The 20,494-nt window shown below is 41.2% G+C and overlaps 1 protein-coding gene across 1 annotated transcript in view; it reads left to right on the top strand.

Annotated features, from left to right (window-relative positions):
* Nucleotides 1–20,494, top strand: part of col12a1b (collagen, type XII, alpha 1b) — a 214,510-nt gene that overhangs the window by 150,591 nt on the left and 43,425 nt on the right. Inside the window, exons 42-51 of the mRNA XM_053337464.1 lie at nt 3,637–3,782; nt 5,450–5,524; nt 7,842–7,981; nt 9,628–9,751; nt 10,448–10,591; nt 10,986–11,150; nt 11,269–11,307; nt 11,460–11,598; nt 15,279–15,421; nt 18,878–18,987. Coding sequence (XP_053193439.1) covers nt 3,637–3,782; nt 5,450–5,524; nt 7,842–7,981; nt 9,628–9,751; nt 10,448–10,591; nt 10,986–11,150; nt 11,269–11,307; nt 11,460–11,598; nt 15,279–15,421; nt 18,878–18,987 — 1,225 coding nt within the window. The remainder of the gene's footprint in view (nt 1–3,636; nt 3,783–5,449; nt 5,525–7,841; nt 7,982–9,627; nt 9,752–10,447; nt 10,592–10,985; nt 11,151–11,268; nt 11,308–11,459; nt 11,599–15,278; nt 15,422–18,877; nt 18,988–20,494) is intronic.

Below are 20,494 nucleotides of genomic sequence, written 5' to 3'. Positions count from 1 at the left end.
TAAAGTGACTGATTGTTGAGTTTACAGGACTCCAGTAGCAGTGTTAAAGGTAGTTATAGCTATATTTGAATATCTATATGGTAGTCATTAGCCATCGGGGTTGTCGTGACATGTTGCCAGAACAAACACAGGTCTGCTAGCATGAGACAGATGGCGGTTTTAACCACTTACCACCAAGGATCAGAAATCCTCCGCCTGAGAGAGAAAGAATCCATCCAAGCGAGAGAGGCAGCAGCAGACGTTTTTTTTTTTGCCCTCGAGTCAACAAATCAGTCAAATGTTTGTTCTCGTGTGGAAACGCAAACAGTGGTCGGAGACGGTGGTTGAGATGAGTAAGTGGAAAAATGTCTCCTCCAGTGGGAAATCGTCTTCTCCCATCAATATTTCCTCCATATTTTTTATTTTAAAAGCCACGGCAAAAAAAAAAAAAAAGACTGGTTGGAAGGAGAAACGCTCCGATGCCAGTTTTTCCTCCAGCTGAACTATTTCAAGGATTAGATTATGTCAACATCACTCGTCTGGATGATCTATGTGTCTCTCCTTCGCTTGATAAATGAGGGCCACTGTTTTGGAGAAGAACGCACATCATCTTCCAAGAATTAATATTAATCGAATTCTTTCATTAGTTGTTGATGTTACAAAGCTCATCATCGCCACTACATCATCGGAGCTGCCTCGATCCTGCAGTTTGACAGACCATGATGACGATATCTGAAGGACTCTCTCTGAAGAGTAGCGATCGTGGTGCATGGCAGCTGTCTTAGCAATAAACACGCTCTTTGTTTGTTTGCGTTGAGTAAAGCACACAGTATAAATAGGAAACCTTATTAGCAATACATCACTGTCCAGCCTCGTAGAGAAGTAAACATGTCAATGGAAGGCTAATTCGTTGGGTTTGTTCATCACAGACGAAGACGAGGAGGAGGAAGAGTGATTTCTTTTCTCAGTTTAAGCAGCGCTATATAAAGAAATCTGTGGCTTTTATTTTCTTCTGTTGGTAACAAAACAGAAAATGAGAGCATGAAGGCTTAAAAAATACTCTTCTCTTCTGTGATTGTGTCTCAAAACTGACTCAGTTTTTTCTTAAGAGACACACATAATGTCATCATGACTTCACACACTTTTTAAAATCAAGTTGAAAAAAGGGATTTTTAATAAATCAGATGAAACTAATTCAAAAATAAACAATTAGACCAATGAGAGGATGTAAATTAAAGGTCCTGAAAGTATATTTTCATTTTTCATCAGTTTCTTTATTTAGCCTTCAAATTGACCCCATTTGTTTTGACTGTTCCTTCCTTCCTACCTTCTTTCCTTCCTTTCCTTCCTCCCTTATGTCCTTCTTTCCTTCCCTCCTTCCTTCCTTATGTCCTTCCTTCCTTCCTTATGTCCTTCTTTCCTTTTCTTCCTCCCTTCCTTCCTTCCTACCTTCCTTCCTACCTCCCTCCTTCTCTCTTGCTTTCGTACTTCCTTCCTTCCTTCCTTCTTTCCTTCCTCCCTCCCTCTTACCTTCCTTCCTCACTTCTTTCCTTCCATCTTCCTCCCTTCGATCCTTCCTTCCTTTCCTTCCTTCTTTCGCCCTTCCTTGCTCCTTTCCTTCCTTCTTCCTCCCTTCGTCCTCCTTCCTTGACTTGAAGACAACAGGAGGGTTAAGCAAACTCAACCTACAGTACATAAAACCATTTTTTCAACAGTTTTAGTGACTTGTAGTTTATTTTTTCCCCCCATGAACTGAACTTACATCATTTGCATACAATGAGTTAACGAACAGACTCCAGCCATTGAGTCATTCTTACATCTTCAGTCATGAATGTGCCAGAAAAAACACTGAACCAAGTTGAGAGAAGCTCTAAAAGTAGCTCTACAGATGCTAAATCTGTGAAATAAACCATTTATCTTTTAAAAAGCGAACTTAGCAAAAACGCTGTCATATTAAAAAAAACAGTCTGTGTCCGTCAGCGTAATGATCCGTCGACTCTGGGTGTAAGTTTTAAAAGCCAGAAGTGTGAGCACCTGGGGAAGTAATCTCTGAGTCAGCGTCTCGCTCGGTGCTCGGCGCTTGGTGCTCCGTCTGTTGGGATCTCATCTGGAGCACACTGAGGGGGGTTTTGGAGAGCGTCCAGCTTATTACTGGCTTGTTGCAGTCCGCTGTGAGTCCCTCAGGCAGGCCGTGTTGACCGTTGGACGGATATATATCTTCTGGTTTGTGGGCTGAGTTTGGACTCGTGTCATTCGGGGCCCAGCTGGGATTACATCTCATGGCTTCTACGTAGGTTTTAACCAATAGCAAAGCCTGATAGAAGCTGGAGAACATGAGACATAGAAATAATGGTTAGCAGGATGTAGCTCTGGCTCTATGAGATTGTGGATTGCACCAGTGGGTGTTGTTGCTGAGAGTTTGAAATACAGATAACCAGTGAATGCATTGGGGCTTTAAATGGGGAGAGGGCTGAGTTGTAGCTCCGTCATGATTAGCTGGTTAGTGCAAAGATGTTTCTCAAGTGCTGAGGTGAAGCTTTGGAGGGTAAATCAATACCAAAGCTCATTAGACGGCTATGCATGGTATGTTAAATGAATGAATTTGACTCAACTAAATTGGTTGAACTTGGTCTAAAAACAGAAATGAATCATCCAGATAACTGCTATGTTCAATCAACAATGGTTAGCAGGATGGATAGCCCTAATTGTTGTTACTGAGAGTTTCAAATACAGATAAGCAGTGAATGCATTGGGGTTTTAAAGGTCGTGGGGGGTGCTGAGTTGTAGCTGGTTAGTGCAAATATGTTTCTCAAGTGCCGCGGTGAAGCTTTGGAGGGTAAACCAATACTGAAGCTCATTAGACGGCTATGCATCCAAGTAACTGCTATGTTCAATCAACAATGGATGCAAGAGTGGAGCATCTTAACTAAAGGATCATTTGTGACTCAACTAAAGTGGTTGAAGTTGGTCTGAAAACAGAAATCAATCATAAAAAGTGACAAAGAATCACAAATCTTCATATAAAAAGGTTTAATCTGCCCATTTCAAATATAATGAAATGGCCGAGCTGTGCACATTACACAATTTTTATTAAGAACATCTTACAAAATGATACAACACAATGTGCTTCACAAAGGCTTTCTGTGAAATGAAGGATTTTAAAAGGCTAAATGAATATAAATTGATAATGTGAGTGAGGTTAAAATATAGTAAAAGTTTTAAAAGTCAATAATTTATAGGCATTTTAAAACTTGTGAATGAGATGCAGATTTCCAGCCGTGTTGTGTCGGAGTGTGTGGGACGTTTGCAGCATCACAGCTAAACAGTAAACTCATTCATCTTCCAGGCTGCTGAGCTGGAAGCAGGAATAATGTGGGAAACACTGTCACATACGAATTCCAGCGCACACTTGGGGATTTCTAGATCATCTTCATTTATAAACACCCGTCCACAAACTGCCTGTTTTTTATCGTTGTGGTTCGCTCATCATCACACACACGAGCTTTTTTGTTGTGTTTTGGATTCTTTGCATCACAGTAACTGAGAGAGAGAGAGAGAGAGAGAGAGAGAAAAAGAAGAAGCGTAAATGTGTTTTTCACAGTCGGTTTGATAATAATAAACACATCTTTGTTTCTTTCTCTTTGCTTCAGCCGCCAGTAAAGGACAACATGAGATCACCATCCCTGCAGGACAGCCTCAGTACTGCTTCGATGGACTCTCTCCTGATGCTCTGTACAGCGCCACTGTCTTCGTTCAGACCCCGAACCTGGAGGGACCAGGAGTCAGCACCAAAGAGAGAACCTGTGAGTTTAGTTTACTGGTTTTATCACCAAAACACAATATTTCAACAGACGTCTGATCAATACCGAAAAAAAAGTTAATTACTTATAACACACATGTGCGCTGTTAGAATAGAGTCTGCACTATTATGGCATTAACCCTCCTGTTGTCCTCGAGTCAAGGAAGGAAGGAAAGGAAAAGAGGGAGGGAGGAAGGGAGGAAGAAGGAAGGAAAGGAGGGAGGAAGGGAGGAAAGGACAGGAAAGGAAAGAAGGAAGGAAAGGAGGGAGGAAGGGAGGGAGGAAGGAAGAAGGAGGGAAGGAAGGAAGGAGGGAAGGAAGAAGGAAGGAAAGGTGGGAGGAAGGAAGGAGGGAAGGAAGAAGGGAGGAAAGGAAAGAAGGAAGGAATAAAGGTAGGAAAGAAGGACAGAGGAAAGAAAGAGAGAAGGAGGGAGGGAGGAAAGTAGGAAGGGAGGAAGGAATAAGGAAGGAAAGGAGGGAAGAAAGGAAAGGAGGGAGGAAGGAAAGGGAAGAAGGAAGGAAAAAAGGAAGGAAGAAAGGTAGGAAAGAAGGACAGAGGAAAGAAAGAGAGAAGGAGGGAGAGAGGAAGGGAGAAAGGAATAAGGAAGGAAAGGAGGGAAGAAAGGAAAGGAGGGAGGAAGGAAAGGAGGGAGAAAGGAGGGAAGGAAAGAAGGAGGGAAGAAAGGGGGATGGAGGAAGTACAGATGGAAGGAAGGAAGAAGAAAGAAGAATAAGACGGGATCAATTTGACCCGGGAGGACGACACAAGGGTTAAACAAAATTTAAATGCTTTTATATAAAAATATCCTCCAGATTCTTTGCTTTGGTTTTTGGTTTATTGACGATAATGTAAAATATTTTAAAACATTGTCAGGTATAGAGAGATAAACTCCTATTTCCATTATTGTCCAATTGTTTATTGTCTAACTAATGATTATTTTGATCATTTATAAATTTATATATTATAGATATCATTTCTGTTTGTTTAATGGTTTGATCTTTTAAAACAACAGAAAACACTAAAAACTGCCAGTGAACACAACGTCTGGAGCTCAACTCTTTGTTTTTATCAGAGCAACAATTCAAAACTACAAATCAAAATATTTGATTTAAAGTAATAAAAGACAAAGAAAAGCAGCCAATTCTCCCATTTAAGGTTGAAATTGTCAAATATTTGGCTTTTTTTTTCTTGATAAATGACTTAAAAGGCTTAAACGATGATTTAAGCAGCTGCCAATAAAGTTCCTGTTAATCCACAAAGTGATTAATTGACTAATCAAGCATCAAGCTCTGATGTACAGCAACGTATTTTACTGAATAATTGGAGCACTGATGTAATTATTGATTGAAAAAAAGCTTTGAGGGAAACTGATTTCTGTATAAAAGTTCAATTAAAATCAAACTAAACCTCAGTGAGAAACACATCAATGAACAAACCCTGTGATGAGAAAGCAGCAGTGTAAACATCACTGATGGAAAAACAGATACTTGATCACTTGAGATTTATAAAGTCGACATGAGTCAGACGCCCTGCGAGTTATTATCTGACTAAACAATGACATCATCGTACGTACATGTTTACTATTGTTCGCTATTTATTACAAATATGTCGATAACAGTTGTTAATGTTTGTAATGTTGTAATGTCAATGGGTTTTTTTTTTTCTCACAGTGGTGAAGCCGACTCCAGTTCCAACGCTCCCACCGACCCCGACCCCTCTACCCACAATCCCCCCTGGATGGGCAGGTAAGCATCCAATGGCACCATTTAGCTGATATTGAAATACATGTCTTTATCTGTTAAAGCTCAGAAATCAGTGTTTCGGTTAGTTTTTAGGTCTTTTAACATATTTGCTCGAAGCAGCATAAAATCAGCGTTCTGACTAAAGCCTCATACTTTGAACCACAAGCCACATGAGCTTTCCTTAAGTCTCGCTTTTATCTACAAACACACAAAAAAAAAAAGTTCCTGATCAAGCGACCAAACGTCTATCAGAGAAAACTGCTCTGAATATGTCACGTTGGGCTTGATAGATGTTTGGATAGAGAGCTGCAGCGCATTGAATATCTTAAAAAAATGGTCTAAATTGGTTAGTTTAACCCTCCTGTTGTCCTGGAGTCAAGGAAGGAAGAGAGAAAAGGAGGAAGGATGGAAGGGAGGGAGGAAGATGGAAGGAAAGGAGCGAGGGAGGAAGGGAGGAAAGGACGGAGGGTGGGAGAAAGGAAAAGAGGAAGGAAGGAAATAAGGACAGAGGAAAGGAGGAAGGTAGGGGGGAGGAAAAAAAGAGAGAAGGAGGGAGGGAGGCAGGGCAGAAGGTAGGGAGGAAGGAAAGGAAAGAAGGAGGGAGGACAGCTGGAAGGAAGAAAGTCCTCAATGCAGCGGAGGAAAGTAGAGGGGAGGAAAGAAGAGAAAAGGAGGGAGGGAGGACAGAAGGTAGGGAGGAAGGAAAGGAAAGAAGGAGGGAGGACAGATGGAAGGAAGAAAGGGAGGAAAGAGAGAGGGAGGGAGGGAGGGAGGAAAGAAGGAAGGGAGGATGGAAGGAAGGAAGGAAAGGAAAGGAAAGAAGGAAGGAAAGACAGAGGGAGGGAGAAAGGAAAAGAGGAAGGAAGGAAAGAAGGACAGAGGAAAGAAGGAAGGGAGGAAGTTAGGGGGAAGTTAAGGAACAGTCAAAACACACGGGGACAATTTGACAGGCAAGAGAGGATCGGAGGGGTTTGAGTCTCATCTAGAACTTATACGCATATTGTAGCTTTAAGATGATTTTTTAAACTATATTGGGCATAAAAGGATTGAGAGAAGGGTGCAACATGCAAGAACCTTTAACTTAAGCTACAGGGATGCACGAAAATTGGGGAACTTTTGTGCCATTGATGGATACCATAGTCCTCTCAAAGTCGTTATCGTATCTTATTAGCTATGCTGCATCACCTGTTTTTGTCATTTTGGGGCATTTAGTTCATTTGTCACAGACAGGAGGCAGATATCAAGTTCTTTTTATTTTTTACAGTGTATCTTAATGTCTCTGTTGACTTTTTCTGAGTCTGTTAATCATTAATAAATTAAATCACTCAATCGCATTTTGAATGATTACTGAATACAAAACGGGGAGATTAACTGTGATTTCAGTTGGACTTTGATAAAAAACTCCCATCAGCTTAATTTCACAGAAGCAGCTTTGTTTAATGAATCATTCCTGTTTGGTTAAACTCAAATGTAAATTTAAATTTAATAGATTGAACACAGAAAAAGGAGTTTTTGCTGTTCTTCAGTGGAAGTTAATGGAAGTTTAGAAGTGAATTGAGCATCTTAAAACATCCTTCGAGGACTCCATAATGCTGAACTGTATTCAGGTCCAGCAAAGTTGATATATCCCCCCCCCCCCAAGAAAATCGATCCAATCAGACTGAATGGATCGAGTCTTTTCATTCAAGCTTAGCTCTGATTGGAAAGTCCTCAATGCAGCGTTTTGGCTGAGGCCACGGTTTGAGCGCCAGCTCCTTCTGGATCCGACTCATGCCAGCAGTGAATTAATAGCCGCCACATGTGCTGCTGGCCCTGTGGGGCGTATGAAGGGAACCAACAACGTAGGTGTTGAAAAAAGAAAGACAGAGCAGTCCAAAGAATCTGTTAGTCGTACGTTGTTGTGTAAAAGTTGTTTATAAATCTCTGACCGGGAGGAAAAGGATAGAGAAGATTACAAAGTATGCTGCATCACATCAGGCAAAGATTACTCGAAGTTTTTTGCCCAATTCGTTTTCGTCTGAGAGGAACCCATTAACGAGAGCTCACTTTCAACCCTTCTGGTGACCAAATGTTACTTGTTTAGTGTTGCCAGTATTTCTTTTATCGGTGAAACCCATAATTACTATACATGGCCCCATCACGTCATTGTGCTCAATGGTTTTGTTTTGTTGCACGCTTCTAGCTGACTTTTTAGTGCGCTGTAGCTCACAAACAATAATTATGCCGTGTGATGATGCCATTTTCTCTGCTGGTGATGCTACCCCCAAGGTCTGGCCGGCGGACTTTAAAGCTCCTTATTGACTTGTTTTCTTTTCCTCAGTTTGCAAAGGTGCCAAAGCAGATGTGGTGTTCCTCATCGACGGCTCCTGGAGTATCGGAGAGGAGAGCTTCCTCAAAGTCGTGAACTTCGTCTACGGCATGATCGGCGCCTTTGATGTCATCGGACCCTCAGGAATGCAGGTTTGTGTTGAGAAGGTTGAACCCGGCGGTGCGCTCCTTTCCTTCCATCACGCTACAGCCGCTCTCTGTTTTTATTTGCACAATTGAAGCATCATGGGTAAAAGTCGGAGAGGTCAAAGGAGAGGAAGAAAGCCTCGCTCGATATGAAAGAGCTTCAATTAAGTTTAATCATAAACAGACAAGACAAAACCAAAGAAGAACAGAGGAGAGAGTAGAAGAGATAATAAAACAGCAGGTAAAATAAACATGAAAAGGATAAAAAGCTAAAATAAAAGAAGCTAAATAAAATATTTTGCCTGTTAAAATTAAGCAGATGACTTTTCTATTTGATTTCCGTGACATGAATGATAGTTGAATCCCACGTTGCTGCTTCAGTTTTAAGGTCCTGGCATTGCTCATGCTAGCTCACATGCTTTCCTTTAATGTTATTAATAACACTTTGAGAAAGGACTGTGATAAATATAAAGAGTAAAATTAAAGTGCAACACTCAGTTTAAACTCTTAATATCGCAGAATAGACTAAAAGTGAGTTGCCAGTTTGTTCACATGCTAGGCTTGTTTAACGTACGAAGCTCACACGGTGGGGTATTATGATTCAGCCTCATCTATTATATTCAAGTCACGGAGCTCCGCATCTGTTTGTCGGGAAAAATAAATCCCTGATGATCTTTGAAAAACCCTGAAGATGGTTTAACATCACTTCCAGCAGTTTTGAGGCAGTTTTTCCCAGAATCCTCAAAAACACACTTTTGTCCATCTGGAGACAAAAAAGAAATATTTTTTTTTTCCACTACACAATAAAAAAAAAAAAAAAAAAAAAAAGGAAAATTAAAAACGATTTTAAACGTGTTTTCCAGGTCGCAACTTTTATTCTGAAGTCCACAAAAAATGTAATAACGGGAAGTGACACATCATTGAGACGCGAACCAAACTTTTTAAAAAAATCATAATGAAGTGTCATCTTTTTATAACAGGAAATCAGTTTATAATCTTTTATTTTATTGCATATTTTTTTGAAGTAGAAGACTTAAAACTGCAGTGTTTTCCAGGTCGCAACTTTTATTCTGAAGTCCACAAAAGAATCTGATAACAGGAAGTGGCACATCATTGAAACGTGAACTAAAATAAGAAAAAAAATCATAATCATCTTTTTATAACTGTATTTCTATTTTTTTTTTAAAAGTCAGGAAATCAGTTTATAATCTTTTATTTTATTTTGAAGTTAATTTAATATTTTATTTTGAAACACAAGACTAAAAACTGCAGAGTTGTGCACTTTTTTAGGTTTTTTCCACTAAATTCTACTTTACAGTTCTTCTTCTTCTATTATTCTGTATTCACATGACTTTCTAATGTTGCTAGCTTGTAGGTCTTTGTATTTAATATTATAAATTCATCTTTTTTCTGTCATAACTCTGCTAGTATTATATTGTAGACGGAGTAAATACCAGACTGATTGTGTGTCTCATTGTCGTGGTCATTCAGAGGTCTCTCCCATTCCCGTTCATTTTTTCCACTTTTTTAAGACTTTTTTTTTTTAGAGTCGAAGCACAGATGGTGTTGCTTAGAGATTTTAAGGCAAATTTGGGAAAAACAATAATAAACTGGACTTGATGCTGATGTCAACGGTGCGACTCTCCCAACAGGTGTCATTCGTGCAGTACAGCGATGACGCAAAGATAGAGTTCAATCTGAAAGCCTATCAAGACAAAGGCATCGCCATGGCAGCACTTCATCACATCCATTACCGAGGAGGAAACACCAAAACAGGTTCGACCACACACACAGACACACAGACACAGACACACACACACGCACACACACACACACACACACAATAAAGATGTCACACTACTCATATGACATCCTGCTGTTTCTGCTTCTTGTAAATCAGTGAAAACAAAAACCTCCTTTCTTCTGATTCCTACACATTGATTTCATTCAGCCAAAGTGTTTTTATCTAACATAATCTTCTTCTTCTTGTCCTCCTCCTTCTTCTTTGTCTTCTTCTTCTTCTTGTCCTTCTTCTTCTTCTTCTTCTTCTTCTTTTCCTTCTTGTCCTTCTTCTTCTCCTCCTCCTTCTTCTTCTTGTCCTTCTTCTTCTTCTTTTCCTTCCTGTCCTCCTTCTTCTCCTTCTTCTTCTTCTTCTTCTCCTCCTCATCCTCCTCCTTCTTCCCTCCTCCTTCTCCTTCTCCTTCTTCTTCTTCTTCTTCATCTTCTTCTTCTCCTTCTCCTCCTTCTCCTTCTCCTTCTCCTTCTCCTTCTCCTTCTTCTTCTTCTTCTCCTCCTCATCCTCCTCCTCCTTCCCCTTCTCCTTCTCCTCCTTCTCCTTCTCCTTCTCCTTCTCCTTCTTCTTCTTCTTCTCCTCCTCCTCCTCCTCCTCCTCCTCCTTCTCCTTCTCCTCCTCCTCCTCCTTCTCCTCCTCCTCCTTCTCCTTCTTCTTCTTGTCTTGTCTCCACTGAGCAGGAGTGGCTCTCAAACACACGTATGAAAAGGCCTTCTCTGCTGGCAACGGCATGAGGAGAAACGTCCCCAAGGTGGTCGTAACCGTCACTGACGGACGCTCTCAGGACGAAGTGAAGAAGAACGCCGCCAAGCTGCAGCACGCAGGTAACGAACATCAATCCCCAAAAACACTGTATATACACTTATATTAGAATCCACATGCGATCTGGATCTGATCTACAGCTTCTTTAAAAAGCATTTAGGAGGCTGTCTTCGCTGTCTGAACTTTTAGCAACTGTTGAGCCGTTCCAGCTTTTTGTTTGTCAGTAAAAAACACAGAGAAACAGCTTGTACCAATCACCATGATGGATGATTATAAACTTAAAATACTGGCGAAAAGTTAGAAATGATTTAACTTCGCTGTGGTTCATTGTTTCCCTTCTCATGACCTTCTCGCCGGGTTGATTTGACAGAATAAGCTGTACAGATCTTTACCAGTAAACTACTACAGGATGTTACCTCTGATGTGATTGTATGGTTTTTTTTATCTTGTCTTCAGGTTACAGTGTTTTTGCCATCGGTGTAGCAGACGTGGATTTCGTTGAGTTGCAGGGGATTGGCAGCAAGCCCACCGACAGACACGTGTTTGTGGTGGACGACTTTGACGCTTTTGACACCATTAAAGAAAACCTGATTACGTTCATTTGTGAAACAGCAACCTCTTGTAAGTTCATATCAAGTTTTACTGCAATCAACGACAAAAAAAACCTCCAACTGTTCTGGCTTCAGTTGGATGTTGATTTTGTGATGAAAAGTCATAATTTCTCTCTTTTATTCCACAGCTTGTCCCTTGATTTTCCTGAATGGATTCACTTCACCTGGTAAGTACAAACAATGACGCAGGGATCTGGAGAAGCGTTGAAATTCATTGTTTTTCCGAGAACTGTCATCATTTGTCCTGAACTCCTTATTCAAGATGTCCATGTGATGTCTCATTTAAAAGACTTTAAACTCCTGATTTGTCGTGTCACAGGCTTCAGGATGCTCGAGGCGTTCAACCTGACAGAGAAGACCTACAGTTACACTAAAGGCGTTTCCATGGAGCCCGGCTCCTTCAACAGCTACACGGCATACAGACTGCACAAAAACGCCTTCCTGAATCAGCCCTCAACGTGAGTGTCACAGCAAAATATTTGATTATTTTGCCAGCATATTTCTGGATGAGGTGAAGAGGAACATCGCTTAAGATTTAGATTTAAGACTGACTTAAACGTGTCTCAAAGGGAAGCTGCAAAAATAAGATAAGAAGAAGAAGAAGAAGAACTTAAATGTCAAGTGTGGTTCAGAATCAAAGATATGTTATAGCAGTTCCTTTCTTTTAATTATTAGCATGGTTATTCATGGCACTGGAGGGTTTTTAAGTCCTGCCTGACTTTCTGTGTCTTTCATCAATAATTTGAAAAAGCTAAAGCATTGCAATTTGTATGAAATCGCACCGCCTCTAAAACTATTTCATTATTCGGTCAGTACATTCTTAAATGAGGTGAAGAAGAACATCGCTTAAGGTTTAGCTTTAAGACTGACTTAATTGTATCTCAAAGGGAATCTGCTAAAATAACCTTATTAGGACAATCACCTCAAATCTAAAGAACTGCTGATTTCAGAATATGCTAAATTTCGTGGTTCAGAATCAAAGATATGTTATAATAGTTCCTTTCTTTTAATTATCAGCATGGTTATTCATGGCACTGGAGGGTTAAAGTCCTGCCTGACTTCCTGTATCTTTCATCAATAATTTGAAAAAGCTAAATCATTGCAATTTGTATGATACCACACCGCATTTTCTCTGCACACACAGTTAGGCCCGGCTCTTTGAGTTATAGCTCAACCAATGAGGTTTCTCTTCTCTCCAGAGCCACTTAAACAAATTTACAGTAGTTGTCTATAGCGCTCACGAGAAGAGAGCGTTTTAATGATCCACTGATTTATCCATTCTTATATTGTCTGCCATTTTCATGTCTCTCAAACTCTATCACCATATTTTAGGAGAACAATGCAAAGTCTGTTTAGTCAGTCACCCGGCAACAAGTGTTGTCACAACTTCAGCCGCTTTAAATGCCAAACATGTTGTGTTCTTGAACTTCTCCAGGAAGAGTTTGTACAGTTAAACCTGTGAACTCCGCGGGGAGAGAAAAAGACTCACAGCTGAGCACAACCAGCACCTTCTGCCGGAGCTTCCCGGTGTCAGAGCTCATTAGTTGTCATTGTTTATCCCTCGAACACTTCCAACTTGTTCTTGTCAGAATCACGAAGCGTCTCGCGCAGCTGTGTCCAGACGGTTTGAGCTCACTCGCTTTTACAAACTGGGTCAGTGGATTTACGATGCTGTGTGAGGTCAGACGGGACTGTCTGAGCTGCTGGTCGTGACAGACTGCAGCCGGCCGTGTTTCAGCTCATTCTGACGCCGCTCCACTCAACGAGCCTCCGTCAGGCCACCGAGTGCAAAACCTAACCGCAAACTAGCCCGTTAATACTGGCCGACACCCAGCGAAGGGCCTCCCCTATCCAGAATCTCACATGCAACAGCAATGTGGTGGAAAACAGCTTGAGCTCTGAGTGTTTACCAAGTCTGACTTTCCAAAATGTGAGTGACATCAGAGGGACAAATGGGAAACATCCTGCTTAGAGAGAAAGTGCTGGAAAAAAGTCTTTAAATCCTTTTAATCGTGTAGAAGTGAAATACCACTTCATTACTGGGGAGTTTGATTTAATAACTGTAATCAAGTATTATCAGTAAAGTATGGTGTAGTGCAGGGGTGTCAAACATGCGGCCCGGGGGCCAGAACCGGCCCACTGAGGGGGGGAAATCCGGCCCACTTTACTTCCTGTGTTCCTTTCTTCTGTCCTTCCTTCCTTCTGTCCTTCCTCCCTTCTGTCCTTCCTCCCTTTCTCCCTCCTGTCCTTCCGTCCATCTGTCCTTCCTTCCTTCTTTCTGTCCTTCCTCCCTTCCTTCCTTCCTTCCTTCCTTTCTTCCTTCTGTCCTTCCTCCCTTCCTTCCTTCTTTCCTTTCTTCCTTCTGTCCTTTCTCCCTTTCTTCCTCCTGTCCTTCCTCCTTCCTTCCTTCCTTCCTTCCTTTCTTCCTTCTGTCCTTCCTCCCTTTCTTCCTTCCTTCCTTTCTTCCTTCTGTCCTTCCTCCCTTTCTTCCTCCTGTCCTTCCTTCCTTCTGTCCTTCCTCCCTTTCTTCCTCCTGTCCTTCCTTCCATCAGTCCTTCCTACCTTCTTTTTTTCCTTTCTTTGTTCCTTCCTTCCTTTCTTCCTTCCATCTCTCCTTACTCCCTCCCTTCTGTCTGTCCGTCCTTCACTGTCTGTCTTTCTTACCTTTCTTCCCTCCTTCCTTTTGCCTGTCTTTTCTTCCTTCCTTTCTTATTTCCTTCCTTTCTTCCTTCTTTCCTTCCATCTTTTTAATGATCCGGCCCACAAGAGATCAAATTGGGCTGTATGTGGCCCTTGAATGAAAATGAGTTTGACACCTCTGGTGTAGTGTGAAAGTAACAGTACTCATTACTGATGTCTAACTTCAGAGCTTTGTCTGATTTGTGCAACATTCAGAGTCTCGGCTGCTCAGTTGCCTCATTGACCTGGAATCAGCGTTTTGAGAAACAAGCTCACCACAAAGTAGCTGTTCTTCAGCTTTCAATAATATTCCAAGGTCTTCATTTTTTTTTTTTCAGTGGAAATTTGAAGCCAAAAGGGATTCAGGAATTACAGCTCTGTGACAGCTCCATCTGCTAAAGAAGATAATGTGATACGATCAAAAACTACTCAATGAATCTTGCGGTCAAAATATTTTCTCCTTAGATTTGTTTTCATTGGCCGGACAGATTTCTTACAACCACAAACATGAATGTAATTGGACAGACTGAAAATATGATGCATCACCACCGCAGCGAGACAGTCCTGGACTCGGCTAGACGTTATAGAATATGTTTATAAATATGTTTATTACCGAAATAAAGCAGATTTTTTTTTTTTTTTTTTTTGCTACAATTTCTCAGTTTCTAAACTTGGTCTGAAAAGGTCTTAACTTCACATTATAGTATATATTGAAACTAATTCACACACTGTTTGGGAAGCTCTCAATTCACTTCATAGATTAAAATGTTCATAGATCGATGGCTCCGTGCTTTCACAGTAAACAGCACGCTTTAGCATTAGCATTAGCATCCAACTAAATCCACTAAATCCTCTTTATTATGTTACAGTGCATTTATCTAGCAAATTTAAATTATTATTTTTGAGGAAACCTACGAAAGAAGGGAGGGAAGGAAGGAAGGGAGTAAGGGAGGGAGGAAGGAACGAAGGTAGGAGGGAGGAAGGAATGAAAGGAAGGGAGGAAGGAAAGAAGGAAAGATGGAAGGGAGGAAGGAATGAATGAAGGGAGGAAGGAAGGAAAGGAAGGGAGGAAGGAAGGATGGAGGAAAGAAAAGAATGAAGGGAGGAAGGAAAGGAAGGATGGAGGAAAGGAAGGAAGGACGGAGGAAAGAAAAGAAGGAAGGGAGGAAGGAAAGGAAGGACGGAGGAAATAAGCAAGGAAGGTAGGAGGGAGGGAGGAAAGAAGGAAGGACGGAGGGAGAGAGGAAGAGAGGAAGAAAGGAAAGAAGGACAGAGGAAAGAAGGAAGGAAGGGAGGAAGGAACAGTCAAAACAGACGGGGTCAATTTGACCCGGGAGGACGACACAAAGGTTAAAAGAAGCTACTGAATGTCCGAGCCTTATTTCCTCGGGCAGGTTGTTCCAACTCTACCGTTAACTATTCACAGCTAACATATCGATATCTCTCCTTGTTCCCACAGAGACATCCACCCTGACGGTCTTCCTCACGCCTACACCATCATCATGATGTTCCGCCTGCTGCCCGACACTCCCAACGAGGCCTTCGACATCTGGCAGGTGTCAACCAAAGACCACAAGCCAGAAACCGGCGTCACCATTGACCGTAAATATCCTCCTCTATTCTAATCCACTGATGTTGGTGTGAAGGGGAAAGGGAAGGGGTAAGGGGTAAGGGGTTGGTGGATATTTACAGGAAGAGGGGCATGAAAACAGAGCGAAATGGAAATGTGTGAGGGGATGTTGAGCAGCTGTGCCTCATTGTAATGTATCTTTTCATGAAAGGAGCTGAGTGGGGTGTAATGAGCTGGCTGTGCCCTCCGGCTGCTTTGGTCTCAGTTGATAACCACTCCGACTTCTTTTACCACAAGAATCTCCTTTCTTCAGCCAAGCTCAGCTGGCTCTCGTAAAGCCTCAATTTTAGCCTGTCAGCAGAAATCCTCCAGTGATGATCGCTTGTTCTGGTTCTTGGACGACACCGAGGTTCAGATCATCTACAGAAAGAAAAAACTCTGCATCATTAAATTTGGAACTAGGGAGAGCATGATATAACTATTAATACTAACTTTATTTTGTATGAAACAGCTTGCTTTAAAGAAAAGTAAAACCAGATAAATTAAAAAAATAAAATCTATTATTGCAGCATTAAAAGACATGTTGTCAGCGGATGTTTAACAGGAAAGACAGAAGTAGCTGTACAGGTTGTAAACACCACATTCATTCACTAGTTTAGAGTTTAGGAGCCAGAACAGCAAATTCACAGTCAGCTTTGGATGCAAGTTTAGACTCAGGAACAACAGGAAGAGCTTTTTCTGCTGAGTTAAGTGTGAACTCTTGAATATACGAGCTTAGCACAGCAGAGATGTACCTTGGAGCTAATCCATTTAACCCTTGTGTCGTCCTCCCGGGTCAAATTGACCCCATCTTATCCCCCCCCCCCACACACACACACACACACACACTAATAGAAATAGAAAGATAGAAATAAAATACTCGAATAGAGCATTAAATATAAGATTGCAGCATAAAATAATGATTAGCTTTAAAATCATTAAAAGGACATAGAGTGCAAATGAAAGATTAAAATGTAAAGTGCTTTAAAAGAGCTCAATCATAAGCACAGGAGAAGAGAAGTGTTTTTAACCTGGATTTAAAAATGGTTTCAGTTCTGCTGGTAGTTTGTTCCAGTTGTGTAAAAGCTGCTTCATCATGTTTAGTTTGAACTCTGGGCTCAACTATCTGACCTGAGTCAGTAGATCTCAGAGCTCTGGGCTCAACTATCTGACCTGAGTCAGTAGATCTCAGAGCTCTACTGGGTTTATATTCTACTAACATGTCATTCATGTATTCTGGACCTAAACCATTCAGTGATTTGTAGACCAGTAGCAGAACTTTAAAATCTATTCTATAGCTGACTGGGAGCCAGTGTAAAGACTTTAGAACTGGAGTAATGTGCTCTGATCTGATAAAGAGAATTACAGTAAAGGCTTTGATAGCCAGCAGATTTTCTTCTCATTTGCTTCTCAACTGATTAAAAACAAGACTGAATAAACATTTGTACTTTGTTTTCAAAGTTCAAATTCAAATCATGAACAACTCCCAAATTTCTGGTAGATTGCTTTGTATCGGTTGGCATGAAGTCATGTTTTCCATTAAATTAAATTGTCAGGCTGGATGAAGCAAATATATAATAGTCTTAAGCTAGAGATCCAATTTCTTAATATCATCAAAACTTCTAAGGGCAACAAAACTACAAGAATAAGTAGATTAAACAGGAAGATATAATGACATATCGTCTGCATAGAAATGAGACAATAAAAGATGCACGATAAAGAAATGGGGCTAGAATGATCCATGATATATTTAGGATCCATAACAGAAGAACTTTTAACCTTCAATTACACATTTTTGTTAGTTTCAAAGATCAATTTACTCATCATCAGGGTTCCTACTGTGAAAAACAGGTGTGTTATGTTTTCTCTGGCGGCGGGGATTCCCAGCTTGAAGTGTTTTGGAGACGACGAGCCTGTAACGCTCTGTCACTCTTGATTAATCTTTGTGGTTTCAAGTTTATAAATTTAAATCCTGCTCACGTCGGGTTTATTTGTAGAGAAGGGACGTGCAGAATGAGAAGCTATCAAACTTTTTTTTCCCCCTCTCTCCATTATTTCATCTGTTGTTCCTGCTCCTGATTTAAACATACGATATAGGATGAGCACATGACATCTTTTTTTTGCATTATATACAACTCACTCACATTATTTAACCCTTGTGTCGTCCTCCTGGGTCAAATTGACCCCGTCTTATTCTTCTTTCCTCCCTTACTTCATTCCATCTGTACAACCCTCCTGTTGTCCTCAAGTCAAGGAAGGAAGGGAGGGAAGAAGGGAGGGAGGAAGGAAGGAAAGGATGAAGGAAGGGAGGAAAGGAAAGGAAAGGACAGAAGGAAGGAAAGGAGGGGGGAAGGAAGAAGGAAGGAAAAGAGGGAGGAAGGGAGGAGGGAGGAAGGAAGAAGGAAGGAAAGGAGGGATGAAGGAAGAAAGGGAGGGAGGGAGGAAAGGAAAGAAGGAAGGAAAGGAGGGATGAAGGAAAGAAGGAACAAGGAAGGAAAGGAGGGAGGAAGGAGGGAAGAAAGGGAGATGGAGGAAGTACAGACGAAAGGAAGGAAGGAAGTAAAGAAGAATAAGACGGGGTCAATTTGAAGACGACACAAGGGTTAAAGAAGAAATAATCTCTGACATCACCACAATTTTTCACACTTTTATGACTAAGACTAAAAACTTTACACTCTCAGATCAACAAATTCCCTCTTAAGGCCTTCCTCTTTGAATTTGGGACCCAAATACTACTCCTACTACTACTACTACTAATACTACTACTACTACTACTACTACTACTACTACTACTACTACTACTGCTACTACTACTACTACTACTACTACTACTACTACTACTACTACTACTGCTACTACTACTACTACTACTACTGCTACTACTACTACTACTACTACTGCTACTGCTACTACTACTACTACTACTGCTACTACTACTACTACTACTACTGCTACTGCTACTACTACTACTACTACTACTACTGCTACTACTACTACTACTACTACTACTACTACTACTACTACTGCTACTACTACTGCTACTACTACTACTACTACTACTGCTACTGCTACTACTACTACTACTACTACTACTACTACTACTACTACTACTACTACTACTACTACTACTGCTACTACTACTACTACTACTACTACTGCTACTACTACTACTACTACTACTACTACTACTACTACTACTACTACTACTACTGCTACTACTACTACTACTACTACTGCTACTACTACTACTACTACTACTACTACTGCTACTACTACTACTACTACTACTGCTACTGCTACTACTACTACTACTACTGCTACTACTACTACTACTACTACTGCTACTGCTACTACTACTACTACTACTACTACTACTCCTACTACTACTACTACTACTAATAAGGAGAGCAATATGTAATATCTGCTCTCTCTCTCTCTCTCTCTCTCAGCCTCCAGCCAGACTGTGTCGTTCTACAACAAAGACGAGCGCGGCGAGATCCAACGGGTCACATTCGACGGCGATAAAGTGAAGAAGATGTTCCACGGAAGCTTCCACAAGGTAAACACAGGAGAGACGGAAACTGATAAAACCTGCTCCATCGCTATTTATTGGGTTAGATGACAGATGACATCACATAAAAGTCTAGTCTGTAGAAATGAGTTTTGAAATTAATTAATATAACCTGTATCCTGTTGTCCTCGAGTCAAGGAAGGAAGGGAGGGAAGGAGGAAGGAAGGGAGAGAAGGAAGAAGGAAGGAAGTAAGGGAAGATGGAAGGAAAGAAGGGAGGCAATATCAACAGCAATATCCATTTTTATTCAAGTTACAGTTAAATACAACTCAGGAAGGAAGGAAAGGAGTAAATAGAAAAGGAGGAAGGAAGGAAGGAAGGAAGGAAGCAAGGAAGGATGGATGAAAGGAAGTGAGGAACTAAGTATCGAAGGAGGGGAAGGACGAAGGAAAAATTAAAGAAAGAGGGAGGAAGGGAGGAAAGAAGGAAGGAGGGAGGGATGGAGGGAGGAAGGAAGGAAGGAAGGAGGGAAGGAAGAAAGGGAGGGAGGAAGGAAAGGAGGAAAGGAAAGAAGGAAGGACGGAGGAAAGAAGGCAAGGAAGGACGGAGGAAAGAAGGAAGGACGGAGGAAAGAAAGAAGGACGGAGGAAAGAAGGAAGGAAGGGAGGAAAGAAGGAAGGACGGAGGAAAGAAAGAAGGAAGGGAGGAAGGAAAGGAAGGACGTCCTTCCTTCCGTCCTTCCGTCCGTCCTTCCTTCCGTCCTTCCTTCCGTCCTTCCTTCCTCCCTCCTTTCCTTCCTTCTTTCTTCCTCCCTTTCTCCCTCCTTTCCTTTGCTTTTCTTTCCTCCCTTCCTCCCTCCTTTCCTTCCTTCTTCCTTCTTTCCTCCCTTCCTTCCTTCCTTGACTCGAGGACAACAGGCGTTTTAAAATCTACATTTATTTAGCAGCATGTGTGTGATCATTACTGAACCCATGTGTGTATTTTAAACTTCTCAGTCATATTTAAGTTGAGCAGAACACGCCTGAATGTCAAATATGTCTTTTAATGGTTTGGATTATATAACACTGTTTGGTTCCAGGCGTGACTGAGGCACATGACACATCCATCAAATCACTCCCCGCTTTGTTCTCGCTGGACGTCCCGAGGTCATACAGACATTGCAGATGCCTCGAATTCCAAATGTGTTGTATATTACAGGCAGAGCACCTCACATGCAACTACAGACGTGTTCCTGAAGAGTTATGTCGGCTCGCTACAAACAGATGGTCCTCTGCAGGTTGTAAAAACCCAGAGAGGCTGTGCGATGCTGCTTTTTGTTTTTTTTTAAATGATTACACATAGTTGAGACCCTTTTAAATGACTGATGGAGGCAGTAATGTTGCATCTTCTGGATGTTATATATTCATCAGTAGACAGTCTGAGTCATGTTGAAGTGGTTTGAATATCAAAGCAGAGGTGGCGTTTTTTGACTTATCGCTACGTGACATTTAAGAGTTAACCCTTCTGTTGTCCTCCAGAGTTAGGGTTAGGGTTCCTCCCTCCTTTCCTTTCCTTC

The sequence above is a fragment of the Scomber japonicus genome, chromosome 17 (assembly GCF_027409825.1).
Source record: "Scomber japonicus isolate fScoJap1 chromosome 17, fScoJap1.pri, whole genome shotgun sequence".
Taxonomy (NCBI): Eukaryota; Metazoa; Chordata; class Actinopteri; order Scombriformes; family Scombridae; genus Scomber; species Scomber japonicus.
Note: the sequence above shows the minus strand (reverse complement) of the source record. Positions and strands in the feature narration are given on the sequence as shown.